Source organism: Ammospiza caudacuta, chromosome 5 (genome assembly GCF_027887145.1).
Source record: "Ammospiza caudacuta isolate bAmmCau1 chromosome 5, bAmmCau1.pri, whole genome shotgun sequence".
Taxonomy (NCBI): Eukaryota; Metazoa; Chordata; class Aves; order Passeriformes; family Passerellidae; genus Ammospiza; species Ammospiza caudacuta.
The window spans coordinates 27,332,205-27,352,105 of NC_080597.1; the positions used below are offsets into that span (position 1 = coordinate 27,332,205).

General features: G+C 41.2%; 1 protein-coding gene across 2 annotated transcripts; it reads left to right on the forward strand.

Annotated features, from left to right (window-relative positions):
• Positions 1–16: 16 nt before the first annotated feature.
• Positions 17–14,017, forward strand: CSF2RB (colony stimulating factor 2 receptor subunit beta). 2 transcript variants are annotated; one of them, XM_058806046.1, is made up of 15 exons: positions 17–124; positions 942–1,111; positions 3,128–3,257; positions 5,223–5,416; positions 5,712–5,860; positions 6,743–6,914; positions 6,995–7,127; positions 7,227–7,387; positions 8,275–8,420; positions 8,521–8,695; positions 10,097–10,187; positions 10,456–10,525; positions 11,308–11,411; positions 11,689–12,584; positions 12,661–12,815. In XM_058806046.1, exons 2-15 carry the CDS (start codon positions 1,042–1,044, stop codon positions 12,663–12,665), a joined length of 2,496 nt encoding a protein of 831 aa, XP_058662029.1. In that variant the 5' UTR covers positions 17–124; positions 942–1,041; the 3' UTR covers positions 12,666–12,815. The 2 variants fall into 2 exon arrangements, with proteins under 2 accessions (XP_058662029.1, XP_058662027.1); XM_058806044.1 differs by having other exon boundaries at positions 11,689–14,017.
• The last annotated feature ends 5,884 nt before the right edge of the window (positions 14,018–19,901 follow it).

The following is a 19,901-nucleotide window of genomic DNA, read 5'->3' on the forward strand; positions in this document are numbered from 1 at the left end:
TTCTAGGCAAGTGTGGATTTGCTGATATCTGCATCAGAGGATTCTGGTGCTGGGGGGTGGTGCTGGACAGGGAGAGTGCCCCATCAGGTTGAATCATCTGCTTCACAGACACCCCTGGATTCAGGTAAGGGAATGGCTTCCTTTCTGGGGGAAGCATAATGATAGAGGCTGTGCTCATACAAGGACCTGTGAGTTACTGGGGGATTCCTTAGCTGTAAGGATTATTCAATGGCTCAGCCAGCTGTTTCCAGTCCAAGGAGGTGGCTTTTGGGAATCTGAAAGTCAATAGGAATTGAAAAGTGGTTTTTCATGCTCCCCTAAAGTAGAAAAAGTCTCAGATCTGTAACGTACTTAAGTAGGTGTGTATTATGATTTTGAGAGAGTGATGAGAGATGACCAGAATTACTTAAATTCACAGTGTGGTCCATGGTCCTAGAATTGCTCAATCTACTTTTAGTCTCTACAATCACCAGGAAAAAAATAAATTAATTTCTTTGGTAGTTTGTCTACAATTTGCAACTTGTTTGTGGGGCACTGAGAAAAGTTCAAGGAAATTCTCAAAGTGAATGAATATGGAAATCCATCCACTATAGCTCCTAGGAACTGTGTCATTGAGATCATATTTTTAAGGAAATTAGCCACTGTTGTGGTTCCTTAGGAAGGCTTTAAGCATAAAGAGCAGAACAATGAAATTAATTTTAAGGATGAGTTCTCATCACAAGTCGGGATTTTTGTCTTGTTGCTGCTCAGCTGACCAAATCCCTGCACTTCCTTGGAAATGTACATTTACTTCATTCTCTGCTTGCATTGCAACAACACACAGTGAGGACGTGAATTTTGTCCTACAAGAAATGCCTGGTAGAAGTTCTTCCTGAATGTCACTTCAACATGATCTTAAAGAAGTTCCCTTATTCAGTTTTACTTCTCTTTGTGTGAAACAGAAACAAACAGCTCCACAGTAAGCAGGGCAAGAGAGTGGCCAGTGGGCAATGAAAACTCTGAAATTCTGAGTTAGTATCAAGCCTGTGTGCCAAGGACAATATGGACATAAAAGAGATTTTCATCCTGCTGCTGTATCTGTATTTGGTCTTCCATGTTCAAGCCATTCAAGGTGAGATTCAAATTTATATTCTCTTTCATCCTTCCATTATTGCCTTTCTTTTAAAATGTCTCCTTCTTTCAGCTAATGTTCTTCCTCCTTTTCTGCTTTCTTCTCCTGTTTTCTAAGCTGTAAGAGAGCAGACATCCTGATCAAAGCCAGCATGTAGCAGGTGCATGTGCAGCCAAATGAGTTGTATGTTGGTGGTATGGACAGTTGAAATACTATATAAATGGATGAGATGAACAAGCTGATTGGATAATAAGTGAATGGAAGGAGGGATAGACCCTGATAATTAGTGAAAACATAGGAAAATGAAGGACTGCAAATGAATGCATAATTCAGATGGTGCACAGGAGTAGAGACATGTGGCCGGACACAAGACAGTGTGGTGGGGGTTACCAAGAGCAAAATCCAGATGACCTGATTTTCTTCTTCTGGAATAGCTGACAGATAAAGAGACCATCTGCCATATACATTGCTTGTGTTTCCTTTCTTACACGATGAGAACTTATTTCTTCTCTTCTCTTCTCTTCTCTTCTCTTCTCTTCTCTTCTCTTCTCTTCTCTTCTCTTCTCTTCTCTTCTCTTCTCTTCTCTTCTCTTCTCTTCTCTTCTCTTCTCTTCTCTTCTCTTCTCTTCTCTCTCCTCTCCTTTTTTCCTTTTTTCCTTTCTTCCTTTTTTTTTCTTTTTCCTCCCACACTCTGTCCTCTCCTGCCTCCAAATTTGATCTCACAGAGCTGGGAATAGGAAGTACACCATACCTGCCACAAGACTAGGCCTATAGCCATCATAGAGACAGCAGAAAAAGAGTGTTATCAGGAGTTGTGCTCCATGGACATCTACCTTTTCTAATGCAGATGCTCATGTCTGCAGTAGCTGGAGGAATTGTGCTGTCTGGCCCAGCATTAATTACAGGATATCTTCCTTTGAGGTCTCTGAAGTGTAGGTCAGACTGGGTTCTTGGCATTCTGAGCCTTACCCCCACACTGACACTTCCACATCCTTTTCTATGTGGGATGCTCCATTTTCTGGTTGCACAAGGAAAGCAGTAGAACTTTGTACTGGTTTTCAGTAGAAGATCAAAGTAAGGTCCCTCTTATGCTTCCTAAGAGCATTCTGTTCTGATGGGTTTTTGCCTGTAAAAAGCCCCTCAAGCGAGCTGATTATAGCTCTCATCAAGAAATATTATTTGGGAGAGCACACTCATGTATGCACCTTTGTCACCTGAAGGTGCAATAGCCCAATAGTGCAGCATGGATATTGTCTTCAGGGAAAATAAGGAAGGATAAGAAAGCAGCTTGCTTCATAGTATCTGTGACAGAGGCAGTCTGTATTTTTCTGCTTCACAGTTGTGAACTTAAAAAAAATATCCTTGATGAGAGGTCTGGCCATCTCTGGATCATAAATCTAGTTCCAACAAATTAGTTTGGACATTCTTCTGAGTCATAGCAAGGCTATTCCCAGAGCATCTCACCTTTAAATAGACCTTTCTAGCATTACAAACTTTCCTGGGAAGTTAGTAGCAAAAAAGTTCACACAGCAACACATAAGTAGGAAATGATCACTATATGTCTGCTGACCATGGTATCTACTAATCCTTGGATATACTCAGTGTTTGAAAAGTGATACCTTGGCTAGAACTGTATGCCTTGCAGGCACAAAGATTTCACTAAATTGTTGTTAGCTGTAGCCTGGTTTGGATACTTGTGTGTTGTGGAGATGTGCAGAGTGGTCCCAACTCTGCACATACATTCATGGAGTCATGTCCCATCCCTGAGATGTTCAGGGCCAGATTGAAAGGCGCTCTGAGCAAAGTGGTGCAGTGGAAGGTATCCCTGCCCATGGCAGGAGGGCTGGAACTACATGAGGTTTAAGGTGCCTTCCAACCCAAACATTTCTGAGTCTAGGATTTTCTGGTGCAAAGAGGAGACTTTTGTTATCAGAGCCTCATGCATTCTGTATCTCATCTCTCACCATTTACATTTTTAATCACTGCATCTTTTCTTTGTCTGAATTCCTTTCCCAGAGAGTATCCCAATGAAAAGCTTGAAGTGCTACAGTGACTACAACTCACAGGTGACTTGCACATGGATGGAGCATTCAGAGGCTCATGACCTCATTCCTATGATTCTTTACCAAAGAGATAATATTGACATGTAAGTACCTGAAATGTGCTGAGCTAGAGAAAAGTCCAAATGGAAAATTGCCATAACTTGGAATCCTGGGGACATGCAGTCAAGTTTTTAGAAAGCACATCCACACTCTTTTTTAATTAAGCAAAAGTTATACCTGCTTCTGAGCCTCATCTAGAAGAGAGGAATGAGTAAGCTATGCCAGTGGAGATATTTTTATCACCTTTACAATTATTTTCCATAATTTTGTTGTAGGATAATAGATATGAAATAAGATGGGGCATATAGGCTGCTAATAATCAGCATTAGGGGAGAAGGAGGTATCAGAACAAGTGTGAGTATTGTTTATAACCCTAAAGGGAGGAGATATTCCCCCTGTCCTTTTGCTCATTTAGGAGCATCGAGAATGTGGTTTTGATAACTTTTGAGAAATATGTGTAGACTGTATATTTATGAGATAGGGAGCTGGTAAGTTCTCTATCCCTGCCATCAGTTTTTCTCCAAGAGATACTGGTGTGTTTATGACAGTATCTCTCTGTCACATTTGTTTCCTTTTCAAAAGGGAACCAAATCACCAGACTGGATTGTTGGTGAGGATAAGAAAGGACGGAAATGAAGGAATAGTTAAGGGAGAGAGGAAGGCAAAGATGGATAGTTGAGAAGAAAATTATTTAGAGTCTGGAGATACAGGAAGAAAAGAAAAAATTAAGAACTCTTGATTTTATTGCAAACAAGTAGGAATTTAATAGACCTAAAAGTAGATGAAAACAGTGAAAGAACTTTGGAACAGGACCTTGAGGGTAAATACTACTATAAAGTTTCTTGGACTTTTGGAGGATTATCTGAAACATTGTTACATGATGAAGTGTGTGGATCATGAAATATAACTGAGGTGAAGGAATCAGACAAGCAGGTGTTAAGCATGGACAGTCACACAGCTGAAATCAAAATGGCCAACAATTAAACAAGATCAGCTCATAGGTGAAGAATAGTTGACTAAACCCCAAACTGTAAGGTAATGCTGGTGAGTAGATAGAAATAACTTCACAGCTTCACACCCTTTGGACTGACTCTTTTACTTAAGGCTACACACACACTGCAGTGTCCAATCCATACTTCAGCAATGTCCCTGGTTTCCTTGCTAATACCCAACTTATAAAAATAGCAATAGTGCTGAATAATGCTTGCTGACATATAGTTGGCTAGAAGACTCCATCCTGTCCTGGAAGAGACTATTTGGCCTTAAATATTCACAACTTAATATTTCTAATCTGAGCTGGAACAAGATAATATACTGGGCATGAAGCCATAAGCACAAACAAAATTCCACAGGGTGCATAAAGAAGCAACACATCTCTCCAGCAGCTAAGGCTACTGCAACCACACAAAGATTATCCTCTCATGCCTAGTTTAAAAAAATGTTTCTAATTTTCATGATGCTGCTTGGCCTGGAGAAAGGCCATCTGAAAGGAGGATTAACATTGTGGATGAAATCTTTAATGAATACTTAAGGTCCCTTGGCAGAACAGAACCACTAAGGATACAGAAGTACATTTTGGTTGAGAGTCTTTTTCTAAGTGTTTTTCTGGTACTGCAAAATGAAAGTCTTAAAGCAGCTTAGGATCATCAGAAATTTTATGGCCTTTAACTCTGAGTTAAAGGTATATTTACATGACGTAAATTTTTATCATACTGTTTCTCACCTAAAAATATGAGATTACATAGAGCTAGGCTAAAAAGTAACAAAAATTAACTGGTACTGTAACATTCTGCTGCAAGACTTTGAAATGGGGAGCAAAATTCTAGTGTAAAAAATGTTTCTCATATTAACTGATGCAAACCAGGACTATTAGGAACAATGAGAAGAGGATATAAGTGCCTTCGTGAATTATAACAACAGGATGGGTTGAAATTGGTTTCAGGTTTTAATTTTGTACTAACTAGAGGTTTTTGGATCAGATCCTTATAGATCACTTTCTCTGTACACAGGAAGAACAAGAACATGTCTTGTGAACGCCAGACAGAAAATGACTTGCATGAAGCTCCAGACGTGTTTGTGCACTGGGTCTGCCGCAGGACTACAGACTATTTAGGAATAGGGATAAAGGATACTTATGGCTTCAGGCCTAAAAACGGAACAGAAATTAATCAAACAGAACTGCATGTTGATCTTTTCCAAAACGGTAAGGCTTAAAATACCAAATTCTTGTTTCCCAATGTACTTTATTTGCTGTTCATCTGGAATTGTGAAAACTGCCAAAGAGCTCCACATTGCGAGGGTCGGGTAGGGAGAGAAGGCAGCAAGTTTGTGAGAGCAGCTGGATGTGGTATCATCTCAGGAGCTAGTAAAGCAGGAGGTACCTGGTCTGTCAGGGATAAGATACTCTGGAAATGGGGAAGCTTACCTAGATGTTTTCTTCCCCTCTTTGTGTCATTTCCTCATTATCTCCTCTCATGCATTGTACCTTCACCTTCCAGTTCGGCCCCTCCCACCTCAAAACCTCTCAGTCAGCCCAATGACATCAGGGGACTTCTTGCTGACCTGGGAAATAGCCGATGGAAGCCAGGGGCTGGGCAGTGCACTGGACTATGAAGTCACTTACAAGCGGCAGTGGGAGTCCTGGGAGGTAAGAGCAGAGGACCTGAGCTGTCCTGATTTGGGCTGCACCAATTTGGGCAGTTCAAAGTCTGTGGAAAAAGTTGTGCAAATGAATGGTCTTTCCATTCTTCAGTGAATGTGAACAGATACAAGTGTTGTTTTGGGTCAGGTGGAAGGGGCTCTCTTTCTGTTAGCAAGTGACTTGTCCTGTGAAATGCCATTTTTCCTGAACTGAATGCAAAGATATCTTCTCCACTCAAAGAAACACCCAACCATTGTACTTGGATTTGAGTTGGATTTGAATCCCTCTTAAACTAAATTAAATCATGTTCAAACAGGAGGCTGTAGGTTCAAATGGGGAAAACAGCAAAATACATTTGAAGTTCCTCCCCCTTTGAGACAGATATGTTTTGGGTTTTTCTCTCTCTTTTTTTTTTTTTTTGTTTAAGTTTTTAGGAGTCCATATCCTTTGCCCTATCATTTCCCTAGATCTGCACATGTGTCTGCTCTGTACCTGTCAGACTGATCTTTAGATTTTAAGGGAATTATCTTGGCCAGATTCCCACATAATTCTGCACTGAGCAGTGCTATGAACATGTGTAGCTGGAGCTGAAGACAGTCTGGACTTTGCAAGCTGCAGGAGTTTGCTACTTGTTGTGGGGGGAGATTGTGCCTGACAGTAGCCATGCCTCACCTGTCTTGAGCTGTGCTGCAGCACACACTGGAGCCCTCTTGTGTGGCAGTGAGGAGACAGTGCATGGCAGCATGTGCATGGACCATCGCACTTGTGGGACTGTTTGAGATGCAGCCTGGCAGTCCACTCCTCCTCTCACTCTTTCCCTGTCTTCCCTGTACCTCTCCCTCCCCAATGTCCCAATTTCCTCCATCCCTTCCTCTCTCCCAACAACAGGAAGCTGCCTCACTCTTGCTCTCCAGCACCACCCAGTGCAGTCTCAGGCCTGAGGACCTTGTCCCAGGGAGCAGCTACGTTGCCCGTGTGCGAGCCAGACCAGGGCAGGCCAGCAGCTTCTCTGGGCAGTACAGCGAGTGGAGCACGGAGGTGTCATGGAAGACCCCTGAAGGTAGCATGGGAGGGAATGGGACTGGAAACTGAGAAGCCAGAACTTTCCTGTCACTAACCTTGCACTTGTGTTCTCTGAAGGTGGCCTTCAGCCCAGGAACCTTCGCTGCCTCTTCAATGGTGGAGATCGTCTGACGTGCAGTTGGGAAGTGAAGAAAGTGATCACCACCTCTGTCCTCTTTGGCTTGTTCTTCAGGGCCACCCCAGAATCACAGTATGTGCTCTGTCCATGTCTGTGTATCTGTGCCTCTCCCATGGGGCTTCTGCCTGTCCGACTCCCCTGATTCCCATTCATCCTCTTTCTTCTCCTCAGAGAAGAGGAGTGCTCTCCTGTGCATGAGAACACTTTGCCCAACACCCTATATGTGGTCCAGAACTGTGAGATCCCTGTTAGCAATTCTAGCAGCCAGAGCCTGTACCATGTATCTGTCCGGGCCAAGACAGAGGAAAAGATGATTGAAGCGCACAAAAACAGTGAGTTCCTGTGTTGTTTCCTGCTTCTCCTTCTTGTTTCTTGGAGAGATGCCTGTCTGACCAAGTGGGGCTGAGGACAATGGTGTTGAGGAAAAGTGAGTGGGAAGTGGAAGAAACAATCACTTATGAAGAAAGGGACTGTATTAGGTCAGAGCTCTGGAGTGTAGGTGTGGAGTTCCTCAGTGGCACTTGCTACTCTGAGGAAGGTGACAGTGATGGAAACTGTTGTGCAGAAGTCCAGGTTGTGACCTGGAGCTTCTCAGTGAGCATTTGCCATCCTGCTGACTTCTCTGTGATTCACATTCATGAGTGTCCCAGGTGACAGGGGACTGTGGTGAGAGGTGTCTGTAGTGAGTAGGAGTGTGTCACTATGTGATTTCTCAAGAAGTCAGTGAGCTCTTGTGGGTTTGTGCAATGGCTGCTGGAACCCTGGATGAGGTAGGAATCCATTTCCCAGTGAGGTGTACCAGGTAGGCTATCTCTGCCCCACATGTATCTGAAGCTATTTGGGTGACTTCTCAAACTCTAAAACTAGGGCAGCTCCTAGTGGATGAAAATATCAGGAGGTAGCTCCAAAAAATTGAAAATTTCTGGAAATGTGGTGGACAAGTACAGATATTTCAACTATTGCTTTGCTGCTTTTCTGTACACAGGGAGCACTCTCAGTATTCATGGGTATGGATTTTCTGTTATTTAATACTCTTGTATACCATTAATATTGTTGTATTTGACTAGAAAATGAAGATGCAGAGAGTTAAGAAGTGTTAAAAAGCTGAGCCATTTTACATTGCACAAAACAACCTTGTTTTCAGTCCCAGGAAATGATTCACAATGTGGAAAGAGACCAGTAGGTTGGTAAGCGCTCTGAGACATTCAGTGTGTTTCAGTCCAGGTGCTGCCGCCTGCAAATGTGTCAGTAACAGCAACAGGGAACCAAGAGTATGAACTAAGCTGGAAAAAACACAATTTGAAGTACAACTTCATACCACAGAGATACCAAGTCAAGTACTGGGAAAACAACCAATATGAAAAGGTAACTTACAAAGTGCAGGAGTCATGGATATTTCTTCGCTGGTCAAATGGAAAGACAGTTCTTCTCACCTCTGTCATTTGTGCTTCTTCCCTCTCCCCAGACTTTCCAGGTGTTAAATATCAGCAGTGATGAACCTCCCTTCATCTTCACCCTGCAGATGCTGGCAGCATCTACAGAATATAGGGGGAAAATGCGTGCAAGGGTGAATAAATCTCCAGACTATGAGGGACCTTGGAGTGAATGGAGTGAGGAGTTCACCTGGAAGACTGAGAATGGTACTTTCCATGCTTCTGTCAGGTTTTGGTGGACTGCTAATGGCTGGAATGGCTCTTTAGTATAACACATTGTCTCAGCTAGGGTTGGAGTGAGGTGCAGCCATGGCCTAGTTGGAGTCACTTACCAAGGCAGCTACCCTGCCTGCATCCTTGCAGTACATCAACAATGCTAGGGAAGGAAGTGAATGACCTTTTAAGCTTCTTTCTTGATTGCCTTCATAAGATGAGTATAACTAACTGTTACCGGGCTTGCAATGGTTTTTCAGGGTGAAGAGAGAGACGAGAATCTTGATCTCATGATCAGAAGGCTGGATTTATTATTTTATGATATATAATACATTAAGACTATACTAAAAGGAATAGAGACAAAAGTTCAGAAGCTGCTAAGCTAAGAATAGAAAAGGAATCAATAAACAAGGGAGCTCTCTCTGATTCTGTCCCAGAGAAAGCTCAGTCTCTGATTTGCCCTTAATTGTACACAAGCAACATGGGCCAATCACAGGTGCACCTGTTGCATTCCACAGCAGCAGATAACCATTGTTTACATTCTTCTTCTGGGGCCTCAGCTTCCCAGAAGAGGGAAAAATCCTAAAGAAAGGATTTTTATGAAAAGATGTCTGTGACAACTAAACATAAAGTTTTCCATGTGGAGAATGAATCAAAAACATCCTGCCCAAAAGATTATCATTATTTTCTGATTCCAGTAATCCATTCTGCTGTCAGTGACTAAAGAGCCTGATACTTTAAGAAGATAGAAGATAAGACATCAGCTTTATATATTTGCAGAGTGACTATAAGGTTGTGTAAAACACACAATAGAATCTGCTGGAGATAAAATCTTTACATATTTTTGTGGTTTATGGACTTGGAGGCAGAATGTCTGCCTTCATACAATCTTTTGCCCAAAGTAATATGATCTTGCATGATTTGTCCTGAGGAAGGTTGTAGTGATTATACTGTGAGCAAATTTTGATACACGTATTCAGGAAGAAAATAGTGTGCTGTTGTGGCTGTTGGCAGGGGGAGCTCTCAGAAAATCTCTGAGACCCCATTTCCTCAGAACTGTGCAGTCAGGCAGGCTTAAGATGTCTGAAACCATGCCTGTTGTTCATAGTGGAGTTAGGTTCATAACCGTCATTTCATTAGCTTAAAATGTTTAATTCTGATGTTAGTAGAAGCTAAGAAGTGAATCAGTAAAGGAAACAATCAACTCCTTTGGTCAGTGTGCTGTTCAGGGCACATTTGGCCTATCCCACTTTGGAAGATATTCCAACAGTTTGAAGGCCCTATGATCCTGTTCCTCCACATATCAAATTCCCTGAATAGTGGCCAGAATGAAAAACCTGTTGCAGGAAATAGTCATTCTGCAGGTGGATAGATTTTCTCTTTTCTCTGTTTCAGTTCTGCCACCTGTGGTTCTCCCAGTGATGCTCCCAGCTCTCATCATCACTTTGCTGATAGTTGCTTATTGCAGCTATAAGTATTTCCTCAGGTAGGTTTGCATTGCATCAGGGAGACTTAACAGCCCATGTGGGTGGCATGAAGTCTGAGGCACTTCTTGTCCCCCTGGAGAGAGGTCTGTGTGGAGATGGGCCTTGCTGGGCAGCCTTGAGCATGGCTGTGCAGGGAAGAGAGCTGGGTGGGGCTGCAGCGTTGCCTTGGCTGTGCCCTGCTGTGCTGAGCAGCACGCTCTGTGTGGTGTAGCCTTTTCTGGTAGCAGCAAATTGAGAAGCAAATCTTGAAAGCTGTTCTTGCTGCAGGAAGAAGAAAATGTGGGAAGAAAAGATTCCGAACCCCAGCAAGAGTCTCCTGATCCAGGGCTATCTGGGGGTAAGAGGGAACTGTACTTTGAAGGATTAATTATTTCTCTTTCTTTTTCAGGACTTCCAATAATCTTAAGAGCTCTTTTTGTTTTCTAGTCCACAATTAACAGATACATTCATTTATCTATTACTTGTTTTTAGAAGTTCTGGTCCTACTCAACATAACAGTGCTCTTATATTTAGCAGATCTTTTTGTGCTGTGCTTGTCAATACAACTGTGATTTAAAATCAATGTAGAAAAATTTTCAGTACTTTAAAATTTCCTGTGCCTTGCTTTTAAAAGGGGGTTCTTAAAACCTGCCCAGCACTTATGGCTCACTAACTCTCAAAAGCAGGTTCCTAGGGTACGCTGCCAAGTAGCTCCTTCAGCAGCTTGAAGTTTGCTCTCTTGAAGACCAGAGTAGTAACTCTACTGCTCCTTTTTGTTTTTTTCCCTTTACTCTGAAAATGTTAAACTCAATCATTTTATGATCACTTTGGCCAAGACAACTACCTACTATCAAATCCCTTAGGTCCTCCATTCACAAATAACAAGTCTAGGAGGGCATCTTTCCTAGCTGGCTCACTGAGTACTTGTAGTCAGGTCAGTGATAAGGCAACACGGGTTTGAAGAAACCATCTTCTGGAGAGGAGAACATACCTTTGAGTTGTATTAGTGAAGTTGTATCCCTGTTACCAGGTGCTATAGGCTCTTCTATTTGTTTTCTTCATCCATGGGGAATGTACAATTCTTGTTTCTACTGCCAGTAAGATACTGCTCTTTGGTCATGTCTGCTTTTTCATTTTCAGAAAGGACATTTGGGGAGTTGGCCAACAAGCAACCAGCTGGACTTCAACAAATACAACCTTTCAGAGAAGATGGAGCAGGCTAGCTTCCTTCAAGTTTTGGACAAGTGAGTAAACAGCACATGATGGTGACACTGTGGATGGTCTCTAAGACCTCACTGCATCATGGCAGAATATAATCAAATGTTCTGTCACTAAAAATCCTATGCAAGTTGCTTTTGAGGAGGAGATTCAATTTTTTATTACAGGGGTAGCTGCATCTGCATGATTTTTTTTTCCTAAGCCTGTGTGTAGCTATGTGTGTTTTCAACTAAGATTGGCTTATGTTTTGTGTTTAAAACAATAATCTCTCTCATGAACAACTTTTAACTTTCCCACATTCAGGCCGGCAAAGACTTTGGCTGAGTGCCTTGAAGGAGAGACTAAGAAGACAGATGTTTCCCCTGTTACACCTGACCTACAGAACTCATACCATGCTTTAAATGAGTCAGAGCATGCCCCAGTTGCCTGCTCAAGTCAGAGAGCTGGTCATTCCTTTCCCATTTCAAGGAGAAACAGTGCTGATGCAAGTATTGCTTCCCACACAGCAATCCCTTGCTTTGCTTTCAATGGTCCATACTTGTACAGCCCAGTGGTGTCCTCTAACCCTGACATACACCAGACCCTGGAAATGGACACTGTGGGACTCAGTAATAAATCAGTTTCCCTTCAGTATGTGACTCTCCCAAGGGAAGACTCTCCCCAGGCCCCACAGAGCCAGGAGCAGCCAGAAGCAGCTCCTCCAAGGGACATGCTCCCAGATCAGAAGGAAATGATGCGGCACCTCAGTGACAAGGAAGAGGTCTCACAGGCCTCACCATCCTGTGGGGAAGGCACCAACAAGGGAACAGAGGAGCAGAACTCTCCAAAGGCTCTCAGCTGTACCACATCTCCTCAACAGTGCCCTTTGGAGTACATCACCACGGACGGCCTGGTACTGCCATTGGCCAGCATCTCCACCCATCCTCCACTTGTCACAGCTGAGGAATCACCTTGTGGCTCACAGCAGCCCCAGCCTCCCAGTGACCACTCTTGTCATGAGTCTTCTCAAGGGAAAACTGGTGTCACGATCCCAGTTTCAGGCCAAGCACCAGCCTCATCTCCTGAATTGCACCTGGATACCTTTGGCGACTATCTTACTCTGCCTGAAGGTCTCTGTGAACATTCAGAGCCCACAAAGATTTCTTTGCCTGTCTTACAGAAGGAAAATGGTATTCCTAGAAAGCAGCCTTTGTCAGAAGGTAACTTGGTGGTGTTAAACCCTGATAGCACTGAGCCAGTTTTCCTTTGCCAGGTTGGTGACTATTGCTTCCACAGCCTAAAATCCAGTGTGAAGATGGATAATAGTCAGGAAGACCATCAAGTCATGAAACTTTCTGAAAACGAGACAACGCTTGGGCAGCCTGTATGTGATGATGAATCCATCACAGAGAATGAAGAGGATGTATGGAAGAGGGAAAAAATACAGGCCATCCAGCTCTTCAAAAACCTGAAATCAGATGATTACTTTTCCTGGCAGCAACCTTTGAGGATCAAAAAAATCTGTTAAATGGGTAAATATTAAAGAATACCAGAGAGACAGGTAACTGAAAGAAGTTGCAACCATCTGGTGAAAATGAACCCTCAAACCTAGGAACAAATAAACACCAGTTCCATTTTCAAGCTTTAAGTCCAACATGCTAAAAAACTTGAAGTAGCTCAGTGTCATTCTCGGGGGTCTTCACAGATTTGGCATGAAGGACTACGCAAAAGTTGCAGTGTAGTGTTTTTTAAATTTTTGGCTTATCCATGATGACCAGTTTATCCTCCTCATGATCCTATAATACATCACAATCATCTTGCAATTATATCAGATTGCTTGGCAAAGCTTGTGGCAGGAAGTGCAGACTTAACAGTTTGAAAAGCTATCAGAAGAAGGCAAGCTTGAAAAACTTGGAAAGAAAAGTTCTATCCTTAAAAGCCATTTTGTTTAATTTCTGTGCACTTATAAAATAGCTCTAGAAGTCACCAAGGAAATTCTGTATCTTTGCCTTTCCAATATGGCAAGAAATAGGTATTGCCTAAGGTGAAAAAAAACCCCAGACACTTATAGAAGCATAAATAAAAAATGAGAAAAAGATTGTTGAAATACAGGAAAAGTTTCTTAATGTTAATGTCCAGTCTATCACAGTGGATTCAGAGGATAACAAGAAAACATTACTGGGATACATAAAGCAAGTTGTAGAGAATCATTTGGAGGAAGAAATATTACTGAAAGAAGACCCAAAGGCTCCTAAGGTTCAGTGAGAGGGAGTGGGGCAGATAACAGAAAATGGTAGTTAAGAGATGCTGGAAGGTGCACAAGCCTGTAACTGCTGTGGTTCTTCTAACTGTTGAAGCACTATATGATTTTCTTTTATGTTCATTGATTGTTTATGCATTATATACTTCATCCTAAAGTGTAATTGATTCTTAGTTTGGTTTTATTTTTTCTCTTAAAAATGAGAGTTGAGAAAGAGGTGACCTTTTTCTCAGTTTTGCTGTATAGAAGGTGGTGCAAGGTAAGAGCATTTGTTCAGAACTGCTACTCTGCAATCAGTGAAAAGGCTTTGGTTTCAGACCTGAAGGTAGACTTGGCTTCCAAAAGAACATATCTTTTTTCAAATATAAAATCTGTATCAATAAACATATTATTTCTTCCTATGAGTATTTTGTTTCATATGTTAAAAATATTGTGTTTACAATAAAATTACTATCAGCTTATTTGCTCAGGTCTCAAAAAATTCTATAGGTTCAACTATGCAATATATGAGATAGGACATTTTTCTCCTGACTTTGCTTATTACTTGACAGAGAAAAGAAGTTCTGTGTTTGTGCCACTTGATTCCTCCTGCTGGGTTAATGGGACTGTGCTGATTCAGAAATTACAGTGAAATTATTTGGGTTTTTGGCAATTTAATCCTTGTAAATACCATTTTAAATCTGAAAGGTGTGCAAATTGAACTTGGTGCTCTTCACAGCAGAAAGCAGGCAGTTGCAGCCTCTGATAGAGAATAGTGATGAACACTTTGAGAGATTTGCAACTTAGACCTTTTGTAATCAATGGATTTTTTTTTGAGAATTTCTTCTTTGGCCTTTTATAAGTGGCACAATTAGCTTCTTCCAGGCTGTATAATTGTGCTCTATTGAAGCATATCCTAAAAGGAGCTGTTCAAATTCATATGTAAATGTTGTATCTGAATTCATATCTTAGATATGCATCACTTTGCTGGGCCTTGAATTGCTGGGGTTTAATAATCAAGAAGAATAATGAGTGGGAGAAGTTTTATTCAGCTCAGTGGCTTTTGGATAAAGCCCATTTGCATTGTCATCAGTACTCTAAGATGTGATCAGTACTCTGACAGCTCTCTGTTCCTTCTGCTCCTCTGCACTTGGCTGGGCATTTGCAGAGGCTGATTTTGGAGACAGGATTTACAGATAAAAGCACATTTATTATGATCCCACAGAGATGATATTATCATTTAAAGGAGCCTGGAATTTGCAGAGTAACATGCCATTGTCAGGATAGGGGAGCTGCGCAGTGGTTTGCTTTCCAGCTATAACAATTCATTTAGAGCACAATGAGTTTCTGCTCTAGGGATACTTACTTCAATATCCACCTAAGTATCATTAAATTAAATATGCAATGAACGTTGGAAACAGAGCTCATAATCCATAGCTCTTCTCTGCCAGAGGAATCCACTTCTTACTGGAATCAAAACTTCTATAAACTTCACCTGTTGCTGATCCTATGAATTTTCCATTCTCCTCTGCATGAAGTCCAGATGCAGTGAGGGTGGTGAAAAGCATTTTACAATCCTGTAGCCTGGTGATTCAAGACTTAGAAGCAGTCATGAGTCCCAGGTCTTCAACTTCCTGATCATTAGCTTGAGCCACAAAGTTATGTGCAAAGGCAAGTTGCTGCTCCCTTCCCCAGTGCAAGGTACTGATAAGCAGGAGGGGAATCTTCATTCTGATGATTCAGGAGCCAATTATGACATGCTTCTCTCTATAGGGCTTCTCACTGAGTAGTTCAGCCCCTCAGCCTGTGTATCTGCATGATGAGTCACCAATGTTTCCTACATAGTCAAAAAACGAGTTATGAGATGGTTGCAACCCTTTCCTTACTGCATACTCAAACATAAAAGATTGTGCCCATGTTTTAACAGCAGGCATTTTTCCTTGCTCTGAAGTAATCACTTTATTATTCCCTTATCATAATCTTCATCAACCAGAAACATATTACTTGAATTTGCATGAGACTAGGGTAGGAAGTTTATTGTGACCTCAGTAGTTCTAATTAAGGTCAATGCTGAACTGGTCTACTGCTGTATTTCTGTAGGCTTGGGGGTTTTCTCTTATGTAAGGAAGGAAAATGGGGCTGAATGGTTTGCTAGAAAAAGAAACCTGTGGTGGAAAGCCCTCCAAAACCTCAAGGAACAGTAGCTGGAGAATTTCAGAGAATCTTGTACCTCTGCTGGGAAATGGAAAAAAACCCCACCCATCCTGCAGTCCCTGCCTAGTTTCTTGTTTACAAGCACATTGTATGCACAATCTTATTCCCATAGAACTCCACTCTGTCTCTTCTCCTCACTCCCTACATGCTCCCTTTGTTCTCACTATGGAGATGGAATTTCCTTGAAAAAATTCCTATTCTGTACATGGGGTATAAGTAACACTATGACTTCATACCTCTTTTTGCACCTTAGAAGTTCTTTCAGGTGAATGCCAGGATTCCACATGTTCCAACCCTGACCCTAACAACTCCTCATACAACACAATGGATGTTTCGCCATGAGGTTCAGTGGGTGAACCCAAACTCCTCTACAAATTTGTACAGCATGAACCAGATTTAGGCCAAAACCTTTGTAAGCTGGTTGTGTAATTTTCAGCTTGTTGGTAGGGAACCATTTGGTTCTCATTCTTGAAGGATGATTTGTTTGTCTAGATAAGTAGTTGTAAAGCTATCTGAAACAACTAGACAGCTTTTCCTATTACCTTTTAAAAAAATTTCCAGCTCCTTGCTTGCAGTGTGCGCATTGCAAATGTTTGGGATGAGTACCTTTTAATCTTCTAAGCTGTTTGTCCTTCTGTGGCACTCAAAGTTACAGATTGTTGACACACATTTTTGAGTTTATTTTGTGGACTGCAGTTTCAACCCTTGCATTCCTTGACTTCTCTCTTTGTTTTCCTTTAGTCACAGATTTGGGGATTTTAATTAGAATAATTTTGGCAAGTTTCTGTCCTTTTCAATGCACTTCTTCTCATCTAGGAATATTTGGTGTAACCATAACCCTAGGTGCAGCAGTACAAGCAGCCTTGGGCTGAGGCTGGTGCCAAGCAGAAAGGTGTTGTAACTGCAGTGTTCCCAAATTAGGGAAGAAAGGGGAACAAACTCTCTGGAAGAGAGATATGATCCAATAAAATATGATTGAAGAAACCCAGAGAATTTTGAAATTGAGTGACTACAGCCAAGTATACTGAGATGAAAAGAGGTGCAGTGAAAAGGACTGAAAACTTGCCAAAAGTATTCTCGTTGAAATCCCCAAATCAGGGAGGAAAGCTAAACAAAGAGACAGGAGAAGAAACTGATGATATTCAATGCTTAAGAGAAAAAGAGACAATTCTGAATCAAAGTGAAAGCAATAAAAGTGGATGGGGATGGCATTAAGTGCAGGAATCTGGATGGAAGCTTGCCCAGTTGATCTTCATTGGAATCCCAAGGTTTCATTCCTGTAGTGACAGGACAGTGGGCAGCAGTTTTAAACTGAAACAGGATAGATTTGGATTGGACATAAGGAAGAAATTTTTACAATAGAGACAAGACAAAGAAACTGGCAGCTCAGAGAGGTTCATTAGAAGTTTCGAGGCCAGGATGGATGGGGCTTTCAGTAGCTTGGTCTAATGGAGGATGTCCTTGCCCATGGCAGGTGGTTTGGATCCTTCCAACCCAAACCATTCTGTGAATCTCTGGTTCTATGATTCTAATCTCATATCCCATTTGTACCTAATAGCTTAGTGTTTTCTCCATCATCATTAGGTTGGAGTACCCCAGAAGAAACATTCTCTCTCTCAATCATTCAGATCTCTCAGGTAAGAGATCTCTCACCAGTTGGTCTGCCAGATAATTAATAATTATTATTTTCCTGGAAAAAACACTTAAATCCTTTCTCCAATATGAAAACTAACCATTAATTTTTCTCATTAATTTTCTGTCTTTAAAGGACTTCAATCTACATTATAACCTTCCTTTTATCTCTTAGTTTCTTGGAAATGCATTTTTGAGGGACTTCAAGCTCTTCAGACATCTAGGTGTGAGGCATTAATTGGATAACCCTGTGCATGTTTGCTTCTGGAGTTCTTCCAAGAACTCTATCAGTTTTATGAGGCATAAACAAGTCTCTTTTACACAGAGATGCTAATACTTCTCCAGAACATTTTTTCTCTACTATCTCTATTTTTCTTTATAGTTTGTATCATCCTGTACAAAAGCCAGCCTGACTGGTCATTGGTTCCCTGGATAGTTCTCTGAGTACTCCTCAAAAGCTTTGGTATTTGGTATTTCTTTTTCTCTGATGCTGAGGCCTGCTAATGCCTTTTATTATTTACCTCAATTCCTTGTTCATCAATTGAATGTTTAAATTTCTTTGCAGATTTATATGATAAGAAACCAATTGAGTAATAGTATAGGTTATGCAAGGCTTGTAAAGAAAGTAAATATGTTTTCTTAAACAGTAAAATTTAGATGCAAAAGATCATTCTAAGTTGTCATTTTTCTCTACATGTCTTGCCTCATTTATTTTTTTCAGAATATTAAGGCTACAATAACTCTACCTTTACAGCATGGGTAGACTTACAAAAGGCCTAAGTTCACTTTTAAAATTTGTATATGATGCTTTAAACAGCTCCTTTGTCCACTGAAAACATTTCATCCTTTAACAGCTTCTTAGCCTTACTTTTGCCAGTTTTTCCTTAAAACATTATTGTACTTGTGCCTTTCATTGTTTCAGCTTGTACTCCATCTTGTATATGTTTCAGTACTAAATCTGTTTGTTTTCTTGCGAATGCTTTCACAAATAACTTCAAGAAGCAATTATTTACAGTGGCTAAAAAATAGACTCTGGGGCTAGATTAATACTAGCAAATAAAGTAAAATAAAACAAAACATTTGTCTTGATTTGGTTGCATAGTTTTATATGCTCTGCTTATCCAGGCTATTGTTTTTCTCTGTATTTTTCTTACCTTCTATCCTATCCCTTTTTCTAAGTCACAGGCTTTCTGTGATTTCAGACGACACAAATAGATCAATCCGAACAATTTATTTTCCACATCTGGCATGATTTCCTTGGTTTTCATTTTAAAATTGCCTCATAGTGTCTTTAATCTTAAATGTCAGCAGAACTGATTCTGTTTTGATTAGGTGGAATCCATCTTATATAAACTTAATCTGCTTCAAAATGTTACCAGATACTAATAAATATAATCCCCTTTTCTCCACAGAGTTTAATCAATCATGCAGTGAGACTCTTATCTGACAGAGTGTATAAAAGCAGGACCACTGAAGAATGCTACTATGTAGGACTGTTTTTTTTCTGCCTCCTGGTTTAAACTCTGCTTTCAGAACCTCTCACCTGCTGTTTCTTTGTTGTTGGGCCGCAACCATCAGGTTTTTCTTGGCACATACTGAGAGAATGTCTAGATACCTTGTGCTCTGTCATCTTTTCAACTGCATGTGTCTTTTCTAGTAAAAGCATTTATCCATTTTAGTATTTACTTGGTCATGAGAAATGAAGGAGATGTTTTCCTTTTTTCTGCTCCTGAAGGGAGCCCATCCTACTTAAGAAGACACCTTTCAGCCTTTTTTGCACGTGGTACCTGTGGAATAACTCCTGGTGCAGTGTTGGTAATGTTCATGTGACTTCAGATCACCTTTTGGGAGGTGACATGCTCGGGGGGGTGGAGACCAGACCCAGCAGGGAGTACCTGGCTGCTGTGATCTCAGTCTGTGACATCACATGCCTGACAAAGCTTCCACTGTGTGCAAGAGAGGCTGTGGGTGGCCTGTACAGATATGGCAATGCCCACACGGTATTTAAACAATGATTTGGCTTCATCCTCATGTCCTGTGTTGGAGCTAAAAGGCTTGACTTGTCTACCTATTCAGTCAGGTTATGTCCCACTTTGGTATGGAAGTTTTTGACTGCTTTACAGATGGCCTTTTGGTGTCTTGTCAGCTCATGATTCTGTGTTTCCTGAAAGGATTTACTGAAGTATTTCTAGTTGAAGAGCCCATCCCAGTAGCCCTGGAGAGATTACCTATGAATTTATGGCAATCTGCCCACTGTTTTTCATATACACCCATGAAAGCTGCTTTCACTAAGGCTCAGCAAATAGAGAAGGAGAAATTCTGGGATTTAGACTGATCTCTCCTGCTTGCTCTTTATATCTGAAGAGTTTTCTCGAACCTCTACCCTAAGATGCTGCTAAAGGCTCTAACTGGATTTCACTTTAAATAGGGAATTAACACACCAGTTAACTCC